Source organism: Eulemur rufifrons, chromosome 16, assembly GCF_041146395.1.
Source record: "Eulemur rufifrons isolate Redbay chromosome 16, OSU_ERuf_1, whole genome shotgun sequence".
Taxonomy (NCBI): domain Eukaryota; kingdom Metazoa; phylum Chordata; class Mammalia; order Primates; family Lemuridae; genus Eulemur; species Eulemur rufifrons.
The window spans coordinates 8,396,658-8,411,945 of NC_090998.1; the positions used below are offsets into that span (position 1 = coordinate 8,396,658).

At 39.7% G+C, this 15,288-nt stretch overlaps 1 protein-coding gene, 1 non-coding gene and 1 pseudogene across 4 annotated transcripts; all 3 read left to right on the top strand.

Annotated features, from left to right (window-relative positions):
- Nucleotides 1-336: 336 nt before the first annotated feature.
- On the top strand, nucleotides 337-14,230 carry LOC138397357 (C-type lectin domain family 4 member C-like). Of its 3 annotated transcripts, XM_069491277.1 has the most exons (6): nucleotides 337-367; nucleotides 1,384-1,476; nucleotides 3,926-4,039; nucleotides 8,362-8,507; nucleotides 12,380-12,495; nucleotides 14,083-14,230. In XM_069491277.1, exons 1-6 carry the CDS (start codon nucleotides 337-339, stop codon nucleotides 14,228-14,230), a joined length of 648 nt encoding a protein of 215 aa, XP_069347378.1. The 3 variants fall into 3 exon arrangements, with proteins under 3 accessions (XP_069347378.1, XP_069347380.1, XP_069347379.1); XM_069491279.1 differs by lacking the exon at nucleotides 3,926-4,039; XM_069491278.1 differs by lacking the exon at nucleotides 1,384-1,476.
- LOC138397738 (U6 spliceosomal RNA) lies at nucleotides 9,868-9,936 on the top strand (annotated as a pseudogene).
- LOC138397686 (U6 spliceosomal RNA) lies at nucleotides 12,825-12,932 on the top strand. The gene has a single exon (XR_011235818.1). It is a non-coding gene; the product is annotated as a U6 spliceosomal RNA (small nuclear RNA).
- Nucleotides 14,231-15,288: the final 1,058 nt, after the last annotated feature.

Consider the following 15,288-nt stretch of genomic DNA (forward strand, 5'->3'; position numbering starts at 1 on the left):
CTTGCACGTCTGACTGCACCGAAATCTGATAGAAAAAATTTTCATATGTAAAACTAAACAAGTAATCAGACTTGTACCCATGAACTCCTTTTCATGTATTTCTCAATTTCCTCTTTTGTGTTTCCTCATTTCTGATGATAATATATGTTTTAAACTGGAAGCTTTAGCTCACTGCAGAAAGTCTTCTGAGTCACATCTCCTCCTTTGCAAGAGTAGACACAGAAGGATCTACGAACCTGGCCTGTTTGAATGAAGCCAGACCCCCAGGGTAACATCTTCAGGGACAGCTCCTCAGCCTCCTGGTCAGAGGAAACCAAAACGGTGTGTGCACACACAATGGTGCCAGAAGAACATCCGCAAGACAGAGGTGAGCACTCCTGGTCTTCTCAGGTCTACAGAAGGTAGTAGGAGCATGAGGAAGTGGGAAAACAGGCACTCAGGTGATAAGAATGACTCTGGGAGAAGAAGTAGACAACTTTTCATCAAAGAGTAGTGAATCCAGGGAAAGAGGAAAGGAGAAAACAAAACCAAAAACAATTCAGCCCTAGAAGCCTTTAATAGAATATGAATTTAGTGCTTGCTTCGGCAGCACATATACTAAAATTGGAACAGATTAGGATGGTCCCTGTTTTTTTTTTTTAATGTAAAAAAAAATAATATGAATTTAACTATACAAAGAGGTAAGAAATTGAAGTCAAAATGATATTGGAGAGGCTAGGTTCAGTGGCTCACACCTGTAATCCTAGCACTCTGGGAGGCCAAGGTGGGAGGATCTCTTGAGGCCAGGAGTTCAAGACCAGCCTTGGCAATAACAGGTCCCATCTCTACAAAAAATAGAAAAATTGGCCAGGTGTGGTGACTTGCGCCTGTAACCCCAGCTACTCAGGAGACTGAGGCAGGAGGATCACTTGAGCCCAGGAGTTTGAGGTTGCTGTGAGCTATGATGACACCACTGCACTCCAGCCCCAGCAGCGAGTGAGACCCTGTCTCTGAAAACAATAATAATAAAATTTGATATTGGAGAAAGGCAAGGAATCATGGGAAGGATGTGAGTGAGATTCAAGGGGAAAGAGAGTCGGGAATTGGCAAGTGCAGTTCACTCTGGTTGAGTTTTGCCTGGATTTGTCTTGGGGTCCAGGGTACTATCTGGTCATTTGTTCTGAGGGAATTTCTGTGATCTCTTCTTGCTTTCACATTTTTTCTGTTTTAGTTTTGTTCATAGACTGACTTTATTGTTATTTTAATTTTTTTTAATTTCTATTTTTTTTCCTGTATCTCATGATACCAAGTAAACTTTCCTGTTCTAAGGTCCTTGGGATTCTGGTTTCCCAGGCCCCTGGCAGCGGAGATTGTAACTGTGCATTTGTCTTGCTGATCTGACAGAGAAAGGAGTCTGGTGGCTCCAGGTGAAGGTCTGGTCCGTGGCTGCCATCTCCATCTCACTCCTCAGCGCCTGTTTCATTGTGCGTTCTGTGGGTAAGTTCTTGGCTAAAACACAGTGACCTCTTGAACCTTTCCCAGTCACTTTCTATAGATTTCCTGAAGAATTAATTTCCCCTTTCTTGACATAAAATGAAAACTCTGAGAATGCCATGATTTCCACGGAATAAGTTAGTACTACTATTATTATCCGTTATTATTTGGGTAATTATCTATACTTCTAGGCTTACTTTGCCCAGTCTTCGTCACATTTTTCCACATGTGATCATAACTGGTTTAGTGAGCTTGGGCTGCCACAACAAAATACCATAGACTAGGTGAGTTAAACAACAGAAATTTATTTTCTCACAGTTCTGGAGGCTGGAAGTCTGAGATCAGGATGTCAGCATAGTCGGGTCCAGTGATGTTGCAGACCCCCAGATTCATGCTCATGCAGCTGAGCAAATGCCAAACGCCATGACACCGGTGCTTGGTGGTAGAGAAAAGTTTATCTGATTTGGCCAAAGTGAGAAGACAGGAGAGCAAGAACTCTCAGATCCACCTCCCCAAAGGGATGAAGTGGGGAGGTTTTTTGCAGGAGAGGGTAGTAAGGAAGGAGGCTCCAGGAGACCGAGAGTGGAGTCTGTGTTTCTTCAGTCTCAGATAACATCTTGAGCAACCAGACTGCTGAGCATCAGCAGAAAACTTCTTCCTTCATGCCTTCTGCAAAACAAATCCATAAATTTTTCTTGTTTGCATTCAACAGTAATGGGAAAAAATAAATACATTTTTCCTATGACCCTGGAATGTTTGTACTGCTTGACCAAAAAACAGTACACTGGCAGTTAATGGCTACCATGAGAACAAAGGGTATTGGGCAAGAAGCAAGTGGTTATCAGGTTGCCCAAACAAGGGTCTATTCAGAATTTACATTGGGTGGTCACTAAAAAGGCTGGGGCACTAAAACCTCAAGAGGCCGGCTACAGTGAGGGCTCTCTTCCTGGCCTGCAGAAGCTGCCATCTCACTGTGTTGTCACCTGGGTGGGGGGCAAGCTCTCTGGTGTCTCTTATTATAAAGGCACTAACCCCATCAGGAGGGCCCCACCCTCATAACCTCATCTAAACCTGATCACCTGCCAAAGGCCCCGTCTCTAAATATCATCACACTGGGAGCTGGGGCTTCAACAGATGAATTGGGGTGAGGGACACAATTCAGTCTATGATGATAACCCCAGCTCCATGTTTATGCCGGTGGTAGTCACCATCTAGGATTCTATCTACTACTACATTTATCAGTTTGCCAATGATGCTCTGTTCCTTTGTTTTTAAAAATCCCTCTATTGGAAGCATAAATACCCCACCTTCTCTGAGTCTATAACTGTAATACTGTAAGTTTTTGATCTTCATATGGGAGTCTTCCCAACACGTCAAGGAAAGTTGTTCAAACAATGACACAATAAAAGAATAAAGAAGTAAGCTAATTGCGGCTCCCTTTGCCAAGCTTTATATTTTTACGAGATCTCAGAAATTTCTTTGCTTTCTTTTTTACTATTTGGTTGTCAAAACTTGCTCTATTATCTGATAATGTGATTAGAAATAGAAATGAATCATGTGTGAGGAAGTTACTGAGTATGATGACTTCCTACGTTGAGTGCAAATGTGTGATGATACAGTCGTCAGTCTCCTCCCAGTTGTACAAACATCTCACAGTTCAGTGTAACCCTCAGAAGCAGAATTATTACTAAAGTTAAACCTTGTTTTACTTTTTACAACAAAGGCCAAGAGACAAAGGGGCTCAAGGACAGTTACTTACTCGAGAGGAAAGAAGACATACAGGAACTTAAAGACATAAAGAGAAAATAGAAGACTGTGACCAGATTTAGTCTCAAAATCAGAATAATGAGATACATGAGTAAAGAATTAAGTGAGGATAAGCAAAAAGTCAGATCTTGCTCTATGTGCGTGCCAATGAGCAGAAGAGCCATTTTTAGTGAAAGATGCCTAAATGTCTCCAAAAGGTTAGGCTTCACCCTGTTTTCAATTTTACCCCCATCTATTTACCTGTAGTTACAGTAATCAGAAAATTTCAGAAAAACTAAAAGACCTGTGATCTTTCCGGATTAATAGAATTAGGAAGATGCTGTTAGTTAGTAAGTCAACAAATACTTACTGAACACCTTCCGTGAGCAGCTCACTTTTCTAAGTGCTGGGTATAGAGCACTTAGAAATTGTGAAATTCCTTCCCTAGACTGTACCTTCTAATGGGGAGAGACCAATATATATATATATGTAAACTTATAAACAAACAACATAAATGAGTACAAGAAAGGGTTGGCCACACATTTTTTGCCAGGCTTGCACGGAAAGAAGCATGGGAGGAGAGCAGTGTGGGTTGACACGGGATGGGAGAAAAAGAGGCATTGTAGGCCCTATGAGAGCATAAGGCTCTATAGCACAACATAGATCCACTTAAAAGAACAAGAACGCACTGCTTTCTCTTTTTCAGTGACTTACAATAATTCTGTGTATAGCAAAACCATCAAGAAACTGTCCAAGTTACGAGAATATCAACAGAATTATTCAAGTCTGACCTGCGTCACAGGAGAAAAGGAGGTAGAAGGTACAGCTTTGCAATGAGCAACAAGACTTCCTTTACTATTCATCAAATTCTCAGTTGGATTTTTATTTTATTTACCTTTTTAGAGATGGAATCTCGCTCTGTCACCCAGGCTGGGGCACAGTGGTGTGATCACAGCTCACTGCAACCTGGAACTCCTGGGCTCAAGCCCACCTTGGCCTCCCGAGGAGCCTAGTGTGATACATTACATCTTTGGCTCTGAAAGTTTCAAACTGCAGGCTGGTTCATGCTGCTGCTCTCTTAAACTAGCCACTTGGATATCTTAAATAGACATCTCACAGTTAAAGTACCAAACAAGGGTCCTCAGAACTGTCTCTCTTTCTCCTGCCTCTTCATTGCTAAAGCCTAAAAGTCAAGATTTGGTCTTAACAGTTCGTCTTTACTCAACATCCTCACCCCCTCCTCCAATTCATCACCAAGTTTAACAGTAAATAAGATCCCTCTCTCTATAGAGCCCTGAATTAACTGAGAAATAAATATACACAGGATTCAAATAAGAATAAAATTATCAGCTTTCTTGATGGTAAAACTAAATTGTAGAGTGTGGCTTAGAGTGAGGTCAAAATGTTGCTCCCTGGTCCAGGCCTAGTCCCCTCCTAGGGAAATAAGTGGTCATCTGTGTCTGGGATCAGGGACTGCCGGGCACGGAGCCAAAGGGAGGCAAGCTACACCCGAGAAATGCCTCGATGGCCTTAATCTTCTGCAGGAAAGAAACAGGGACCCAAAGGATGTCAGACAGTTATTTCAAGAACAAAATAACTCACTCTCCACTCATAGGGAGAAACTGAGAGGTGATGAGACAGTAAGAGCTTCTTCCTTAAAACTACCACAAGCAGGTAGATGAAACAGGTTGCAACAAAAATGGGGTATGGGGGAGGAAAGAATGGTTTATTCTTTCTTTTTTTGTTCCTGTTTCACATCTGTTTTAACAATGGCTATAGTATAAAGTAATTAGCAAAGTTTACCTTTACTATCAAACAAGTAAGTCAAACCAGACTTGGTGGGTCAGAAAAACTCTAACTTTTCTATTCACATAACCATATTAATGTACATTTTGGAAAAAAAAAAAAAAAGAACACTGACAAATTCTAAATGCACTTTCGATGGCATTGTTAGAGAAGTCAAGTTTAAATTATGGAAGCTCTAATATAATGATTTTATCCATTTTTATAAGACTATAAAAATTTTCTGGCCATGTAAAGTGGATCACACCTATAATCCTAGCACTTTGGGAGGCCGAAGCAGGAAGACCACTTGAGGCCAGGAGTTCGAGACCAGCCTAAGCAACATTGCGAGAGCTAGTTTCTACAAAAAATACAAAAATTAGCTGGGCGTAGTGGTTCGGGCCTGTAGTCCCAGCTACCTGGGAGGCTGAGGCAGGAGGATTGCTTGAGCTCAGGAGTTTGAGTTTGCAGTGAGCTGTGGTGACGCCACTGCACTCAAGCCCAGGCAACAAAGCAAGACCCTGTCTCTAAAAAACAAAAGAAAAACTCATGATCTAATTTGTAATAACATATAGCTAAAATCATGTGTCATATGAAGCAAAAAATAAGATACAAGGCACTGTATTACTTTGGAAAATGTGTTTACATTGATATAATTAACCCTGACTTGAAAATATAATTAACTTGGTTTAGGAAACAATTAAATGTAAACACATATAAAAAATCAGAAATAATTCCATTAATTTTGGTAAACATGATCAAAATTTCCTCTTTTTAGTGAAAAAAAGAATATATATTTCTAAAAACTAATTGTTCTAGCAGCCAGCATATGATTTTATTTTTTGTTATTGGAGGTTAAAAATAACATTAGAAAAGGTGAAATAAGAAAATTGGCTGTAATTGCCATAAATATTTCATGATATGATTGATAACATAGGTTTTAATTAATTATGAATAATACACACCGAATTTAAAAAGAATTATATAATTTTGAATTTGTCAGTTTTATCCAGTGCAATTTGAAAATTTTGGTAGTACCAGATATTTCCCAGTGTATTTAAAAGTGTCAGTGTCACTAATCTGTACTGCGTCAGCTTTTCAAAGGTAATTTTTTCTTTCCAACCACTGGCATACCCTAGTGATGACTATTGAGAATAGCTGAAAAGAATTGCCTCCAACTAAATCATGAAAAAAGCCATTGTTAGTGTTCAATATTTCTCCTCAAATCTCTCTTTGCCCTCATCAGAATCTGCTTCTAGACTTCAGAGTCTGGATCAAAGTGTTCTTTGACAGGAAGTAGGGTACGAAATAGGTGAGGTCACTGTATGAAAACTGTCATGATACCACCGCCCACACTCAACTCTGTGGCTGACCTCACACATCCCTGTCAGAGCCCAAATACTCCAATCATAATCCCTAAAAGTAAATTCATGTGGAAAAAAAATGTTTAAGGCAACCCTGTGGAATGGAGATTTCTAGTGCCTTGATTAATCATTAAAGGAGGCTTCTCTAAAAATATTTCAAATAGTCCTTTCCCACCGTGGAGTTTTTTTTCCATCTTAGAGCATAGTGATTTTCAGGACAGATGAAAGGTATGCCTTTGTTTTGTGTAATGTAGAAGAGCTAACATGGAAAGGAAAACAGAACTTACATGACGGTAGGAAAGAATAGTATTTATTGCTGCCACATACCTTCTGGAAAGCCTTGGGGTATGCATACCCAGTGTGAAGATTTCTAGCCAAAGGCTATTTTTCAAGGCCAGAGCTCCTTCAGGACCTGTGAAGTAAGTTAATTCTACCTAATAAGTTATATCTTAAAAATATAATTTATTATATTTGTGACTCACACCTGTAATCCCAGCAATTTGGGAGGCCAAGATGGGTAGATCGCTTGAACCCAGGAGCTGGAGGCTGCAATGAGCTATGACTGTGCTACTACATTTTAGCCTGGGTGACAGAGTCAGATCCTGTCTAAAAACTAAATCAATAAATAATCCTATTTGCTGGGCAAAAGCTGCTTCTGCTTCATACTTTTTCTTCAAATAAGAACTATGAATAATATAACTTGTCAAATTGTTTGGGTATAAACATACCAATATATAAATATTTACTTTGTTATAATATATGCCAATATATAAATATTTACATATCAAAACATAAAGAAAACTAATTATTTTGACATGGACTACGTATTCATAATTTGTTAGAGGGAATATATATGATCTATAGTGCTGAGCTGACAGTGGCAAAAACTGGTGCTTCTAAAGGGGTGCTCTTAAGTCTTTTGCATATATTATGTCGCTTCAATCCCTCAAAATTCTGAGAAACATCCCCATCTGCAAACAACAAAAAAATTTAAGGCCGAGCGCGGTGGCTCACGCCTGTAATCCTAGCTCTCTGGGAGGCCGAGGTGGGCGGATTGTTTGAGCTCAGGAGTTCGAGACCAGCCTGAGCAAGAGCGAGACCCCATACTAAAAATAGAAAGAAATTATATGGACAGCTAAAAAAATATATATATAGAAAAAATTAGCCGGGCATGGTGGTGCATGCCTGTAGTCCCAGCTACTCGGGAGGCTGAGACAGGAGGATCGCTTGAGCCCAGGAGTTTGAGGTTGCTGTGAGCTGGGCTGACGCCACGGCACTCACTCTAGCCTGGGCAACAGAGTGAGACTCTGTCTCAAAAAAAAAAAAAAAAAAAATTTAAGACTCAGAGTGGTTATATAATTTTCTCCAAATTACAGTGCAGAAAATGAGGTTGCAACCCAGGCCTGTCTTATTCTAGACTCATTCTTTGTGATGGGATGCTTCACTCTGAGAGATAGTTACATTTGTAATTATTAACGATACATAGAAAATTGTCAAGACTATTTTTGCACAGGATGTGGAGATGGTTCTTTTATGACCAACACTGAATGACAAGGACTTGGAGTTAAAGTATTTATCTGTAAAATACTCTTTCTGGGTTTAAACCAGAGGCTATGAAACTAAGGCTCATGGCCCAAACCCAATCGGCTGTCTGCTTTTGTAAATAAAATCGCATTGGAACACAGCCATAATCATTTATTCACATATTATCAACGGTCGCTTTCATGCTGCAATTGTAGATTGGAGTAGTTGCAACAGAGACCACATGACCCACAAAGCCTAAAATATTTGCTATCTGGCTCTTAACTAAAAGTTTGCCAGTCCCTGTTTGGAGTGAAATGATCTAGGGATTAGTAAATATACCAGTCAATAAATTCAGCTCTGGAAAATTTGTGGAAATTGCTGACGGAAACCAACCAAAACTTAGTGAGCCATATAACTTTATATGAAAGGTATTCTCTCAATATTTTTTCTTCTCCTATGCTCATTCTGGAAGACTGGAGCTGCTGCCCAACACTGTGGAGTTCATTTCAGTCTAGCTGCTACTTTGTTTCTACTGTGAGGCAATCTTGGGCCCAGCATTGGAAGAACTGCTCCATGATGGGGGCTCATCTAGCCGTGATCAGCACTGAGGATGAACAGGTACTTTCTATAATAGGCAAGGAGGTCAGGTAGCCTATTTTTCTCTCTTGACTGAGGAAAAGTGTCTTTTTCTATTGCCCTGAAAGTTGGAAGACAGAGAAAAGACTTCTGGTTTAAAAAAAAAAAAAATAAATAAATAAAGGAAAATCTCCCTAATGTGGAACATTTATTTTTCCTTGTTTGTTTAAGTTGAGACAGAATGTCACTCTGTCACCCTGGGTAGAGTGCAGCGACGCAATTGTAGCTCGCTGCAACCTCCAACTCCTGGGCTCTAAGCGATCCTTCTGCCTCAGCCTCCCAGGTAGATGGAACTACAGGTGCACACTGCAACACCCAGTTGGGTTTTTTTTTTTTTTTCTTTTTGATAGAGACAGGGTCTCACTCTCGCTCAAGCTGGTCTCAAACTCAAGCTCAAGCAATCCTCCCACCTCGGCCTCCCAGAGTGCTAGGATTACAGGTATGAGCCACTGTGCCTGGCCTGAGTTCTAATTTCGGTTATTCAATTTTTCAAATCTAGAATTTCTCTTTGCCTCTCTTTCAAATACACTGTCAAACTTTAGAATGTTCAATCCAATGTTCAAGTTTGTCTTTTATCTTCAAGAACATAAGAAGCACGGTCGTTTTATAGTATGTCTTAAACGGTCCTCATGGGCATAATTATCTTTCATTGTGTGCTAGACATTGTATTTGAAAAATTATTTATAAAAATAATTGGAGGATTAAGATAATGTTTTCTTCCAGAGAGTATTTTCATTTGCTCTTGCCATATGCCTTGGCACAAGTCTTACATGACATTAATACAATTTCAGGGCTTGAAATTTCTATAATATCCAAATGATTCAAAGCCAGATGATAATTTCTATGAGGTCTGATTCACTGCCTATTTACCCTCACCCCTTTCTGGAATCTAATTCTTATATCCTAATGCTACAAAGTTGTCAAAAGTGCTGTTCATTCTGTCTCCCCAGCTGTGTTGTAAACTTGTATTTGTCTCAACTTCCTATACCACACCTGGCACAGAGTCTAAGCACTCAATAGAATGAATGAATAAATGAATGAATATCCTGGAAAGGGAAGTAAGCAGGCACAAGCCACTAACAGTGTTGCATATAGGTTCGTATGAATTCAAATTAATCTGAAAACCTAAGCCAAAACACCTTTTCTTATTTGTACAACATTATTTGATTTTCTAAAATTTGATTCTCAGCCGGAGTGGTGGCTCATGCCTATAATCCCAGCACGTTGGGAGGACGAGGTGGGAGGATAGCTTGAGGTCAGGATTTCGAGACCAGCCTGAGCAAGAGCAAGACCCCTACTACAAAATAGAAGAAAAAATAAAATAAAATAAAATTTGATTCTTGTGCTTGCTTTGGCAGCACATATACTAAAATTGGAACCATACAGAGAAGATTAGCATGGCTCCTGTGCAGTTTAAAAAAATAGGACAGGCGCAGTGGCTCACACCTGTAATCCTAGCACTTTGGGAGGCCAAGTCGGGCGGATTGCTTGAGGTCAGGAGTTGGAGATCAGCCTGAGCAAGAGCGAGACCCACCCCCCCCACCCCCCACCATCTCTACTAAAAAAAATAGAAAGAAAAGATTTGGACAGCTAAAAATATATATAGAAAAAATTAGCCGGGCATGGTGGTGCATGCCTGTAGTCCCAGCTACTTGGGAGGCTGAGGCAGGAGGATCGCTTGAGCCCAGGAGTTTGAGGTTGCTGTGAGCCAGGCTGATGCCACGGCACTCTAGCCCAGGCAACAGAGTGAGACTCTGTCTCAAGAAAACCCCCAAATTTTCCAGTCAGCAAGCTGATGCAAAAATTAAATAAAATAAAATAAATAAATAAAAATAAAAGAACTTAAAAAATAGATAAATAACATTAACAAACAAATAAATAAAATAAAATTTGATTCTAGATCTCTATGTTTCCCGTAATGCAGTGTAATATATTGGTTAAGAATACTAGCCATCGAGTTAGATCTCCATCATTTATTAGTTGTGTGACCTTTGGTAATTTTATCTTCCTAAGTCTCAGTTTCCTCATGTATATAATGGGGACAGAAACAGTCTCTTCCTCATAATAGTAGTTGTAAGATTTAAATGAAATAACTTATAAAAACTCATGGCACAATACTTGGCACATAGTATGACAATTAATAATTGCAACTACTACTAGTATTATAATAAATTTCTTTTTTTATTCTATTGCATCTTCTCAGAAGAAACATCTTTGTCTCATTTATTTTATTTTTTTGAGGCAAGGTCTCAGTCTGTCTCCCCAGCTAGAGTGTGGTGGCATCATCACAGCTCACAGCAACCTCAAACTCCTGGGCTCAAGTGATCCTCCTGCCTCAGCCTCATGAGTAGCTGGGACTACAGGCTTGAGCCACCATGCCTGGCTAATTTTTTTTAGTTTTTGTAGAGACGAGTTCTCACTATGTTGCTCAGGCTAGTCTTGAACTCCTGGCCTCAAGAAATCCTCTCACCTCAGCCTCCCAAAGTGCTGGGATTACAGGCGTGAGCCACTACGTGCAGCCAAACATCTTAATTTTAAAATGACCTGTAAGCATTAACGTTTGGACTGTGCCGTGTGAAAATTTAAAGTAAATATAAACTTTAATGTCCTGAAGAAAAAAAATAGAAGTGCTGTTGAACCCCTCTACTGCCTCTTCTGGATCACCAAAATGTCCCTAGAGCAAAATGGCCATGATTTCCAGGCTCATCTCTTGGGATTTCCATTCTCTTTGACATCTTGGCCTGGTAATTTTTCACTATTCTCTGAGCTCTTGAGACGTTAAGTTTTTTCATATTTCATCTAGTTTATAAAGTTGATTTCATCAAGAAGTTTGATCCAAATTACTTAATCCACCACTATTGGAAATAAAGTAGAAGTCCCACAGCTTTGCATTTAGTAGAGATATTAGAATTGATATCTCCCATTTATATGAAATTCAATTAAACAAAAATGCTTAGAAATAATTAATTGCCTCGGTGAGAAGGCATATTTTGAGAACTTGAAAAAAAATCAAGTTGCAAGAACCCACAATCAAGAATTGATACGTATGTGAAAATAAAGCATCCCTGAAATTTCCCAAATAAAAATTGCTCTGGTAAAAACTGATTATACAATGTTGGGGCTTGTGAGGGGACTGTAATTATCATCTTCCCTGCAAAGGCTATGAATGAAGACGTTAAAAAGCATAAAGCAGGAAGGACAAAAAAAGTTACCTTTATTGCTGACAAAGGTTAAATAGGAAAATGTCAATTAGTGTAACTTAAGAACCAGACTGCCTTACCCCCCACCAAGACTGTGACTGGCTCACACTAAGGACAGAAACACCCATGGGAAATCCAGTGAGGCCTCTTGCTGTCTGTGAGCGAGCTTCCCGATGAAGGAAGGCATAGCTGTGCTGTGAACACTGTTATGATTCCCAAGCGTATCAAGCGTACCCAGTTATTCTTACCAAATTTCCCGGTCAGAAGAGCCACTTCTCGCCTGGGTTTGAATAAAGGGCAGAGAGAAACCTTAAGATCTAATTCAACTCCCTTCACAAGAAGAAAATATTAAGAGTGAGGAAGAAAGTTCCCCACAACATGCAGAGCTTTGAAGAATCCGATCCTTTAGCAAAGAAGTAAGGAAAGTGAGAATTTATTACGATCATGGCTAGAACTCACTTCTGTACATGCTAAACATCATGCTCACAAGTGATGTCTCTGATCCTGCCCCCTCAGCCACAGCAAACCTGAGTAGGGGCCCCTTGTGGCCATTCCTGGATTCTCTCCTTTTCTTCTCTTGCCCCTAAGGCCATAAAGAATTCAATTCAACTTGAGTTCTCTAAACGCTATGATTGTTTTCTTTTCTTCCCTCAGGATTTTATCATCCAGAATCTGGACGAAGATTTTGCCTATTTTATGGGGCTGTCAGATCCAGAAGGTCAGAGACATTGGCAATGGGTTGATCAGACACCATACAACAAAAGTGCCACGTGAGTAGAAAATTAAATAATGGAATCCTGGGTCACTCAGGGAGCTTAGGATGTTCCGTCTGTGAGCTATTAAGCAAAGAAACAGACAATAAAACTCACAGCACTTTTTTTTTTAACCTAAGTCTATTTGACATCAAAGGCTGCTACATTTAACACATTGACTGCCACACTGGAAAAAACAATTTTTTCCTTGGGGCCACGATGTTTTATTATGAAAATAGTATAAAAACTTCAAAAACAAAATTATCCTTTCTAATTTAATGAAAAATTTGTTATTTTTTATTGTTTTCTGCAAGTGAGTTATAGACAACTTGAAAAATAGTTCTCACGTGCTCGCTTCGGCAGCACATATACTAAAATTGGAACGATACAGAGAAGATTAGCATGGTCCCTGCGCAAGGATGACACAAAAATTTATAGAAAAAAAAAAAGAAAAACAGTTCTCACGGCTCCCACAGTGAAGAGATGTGTGAGTTACATATGCTTCACAAGGCCCCACGCTCGAAACTAGCATGAGTTAAATACAACTCACGTGGCAGTTAATGTGTTGTTTCTAACTAAAAAAAAAAATCATCAATAGTATAATCAATTACTAAGATTCAATATTTCTCATAAAGTGAAAATGTTAATTCTGATAGTCTTATAATTACTCTTTTCTTTTTAGATAACGAGGTCTCACTCTGTCACCCAGGCTGGAGCACAGTGGCAAAAAAATAGTCTTATAATTACTCTTTTCTTTTTAGATATGGGGTCTCACTCTGTCACCCAGGCTGGAGTGCAGTGGCAAAATCATAGCTCACTGCACCTTCAAATTTCTGGGCTCAAGTGATTCTCCCACCTCAGACTCCTGAGTAGCTACGATTACAGATGTGCACCACCACGCCTGGCTAATTAAAAATTTTTTTTGTAGAAACAGGGATCTCACTATGTTGCCCAGGCTAGTCTCAAACTCCTGGGTTCAAGTGACCCTCTGGTCTTGCCCTCTGAAAGTGCTGGGATTACAAGTATGAGCCATTGTGCCTGGCCTAATTATTCTTAATTATGTAGGTTTTTTTTTTTTTTTTTTTTTACAAACTTTGAAGTACTTTAGTACACATTACTACCTTGGCCATTCATATCAACTATGTGAAATATATAAGGATATTACTCTAGTCCCATTTTTTTAAATAGGAAAACTGAAAATCAGGGAAATTAAATTACTTGCACAAAATAACAGAGAGTAAGTAGCAGACCTAGGGAATTTGCCTGTTCTTCAGCTTCCAAAAGCAGTGCATAGGAAAAAAAAAAAAAAAACTGGGGAGGGGGGAGGAGGGGAAAGGTAAAAACCTACTTAATAGGTACAATGAACACTATTTGGGTGATGGACACTCATAACCCTGACTAAAGCATTATCAAAGCTCTCCATGTAACAAAAACATTTGTACCCCCTTAATATTTTGGAATTAAAAAAAAAAGAGAAGGGGCATTTGGGTATATCTGACCTTGCCTCTCACAGTTTAACCCTGGCCGCCTCACAATCTCCAACCCTTCTTTCCAAAATGTCATTTGTTTGTTTCAAAACACTATCATCCTTTTTCTCCCTTTCAGATTCTGGCACTCAGGTGAACCCAATGACCCTTTAGAGCGTTGTGTCGTAGTAAATTTTCGTCATCCTTCACGAAAATGGGGCTGGAATGATGTTCATTGTCATGAGCCTGAGAAGTCAATTTGTGAGATGATGAAGATCTACTTATAAATGGAACATTTTCCACGGAAATGTGTTTGGATGGGCATCCACCATCATAGACAGATAATTTGCTCTTTTTGTTTATATGCAAGTTTTATACAAGGGATGCCCATAAAAGTGTTCAGTAGTCTGTCACCTATTGCACTTACGACAGAATCAGTTCACACATTCATTCATTCATGAAATGAGTGCTTATTGAGCATCTGTCATAGGCCAGAGTCCACAGGAGAGCCCATTACGGACAAACAGAGGGAGAATGAGCCTCCTCTCCTACTCTCTGACAGCTGGGGGGTCAGGTATCTGTTATGGGCTGACTTGTATCCCTACCCTCCAAATTCATGTGTTGAAGCACCTCCAGTACTATATTTGGAGAATCTTTTAAGAGGGGATTAAGCTGAAATGAGGGCATTAGTGTGAGCCCTAATCCAATCTGACTTCTTATAAGAGGAAATTTGAACACAAAAAAAGACAGCAGGGGTGCATGTGCACAGAGGGACAACCTCGGGGAGCTGCAGCAAGAGCCGGCCATCTGCAAATGAAGCAGAGTCCTCGGAGCAAACCAACCCTGCTGGCACCTTGGTCTTGCACTGTCAGCCTCCTGAACTGAGAGAAAAATGAGGATTTGTTGTTTAAGCCACCCAGTCTGTTCTATTTTGTTAGGACAACCCTAGCAAACCAATATGGTACTGATATCAGTATTTAATGCCGTCTTCCTGTGTTTTGTCAAAAGGTTTTTCATTTCCTTCAGATTATTACCTTTAGCTAAAAGCATACTATGTGGCAGGATGAAAAAGAACGTGTCCAATTAAGGCAATGTTCTTGCCAATGTCCAGCAAGGCAATGTCCAGCAAATTATTTGGGCTTATTAACATTCTTTGTTCAGTCCTGGGCTGGCACCTCACATCAGTGTGCAGAGAAAGGGGAATGAGAGATTATTCTCCTGGTGAGCTGGCATACAGAATTATATTCCTTGTCCTCAGATATCTCAATAATTTTTTTTTGGTTCATAGTTTCACAGAAACATAGTTTCTGTGTATGGATCACTACCCAAAAGGCCCCCCTCATTT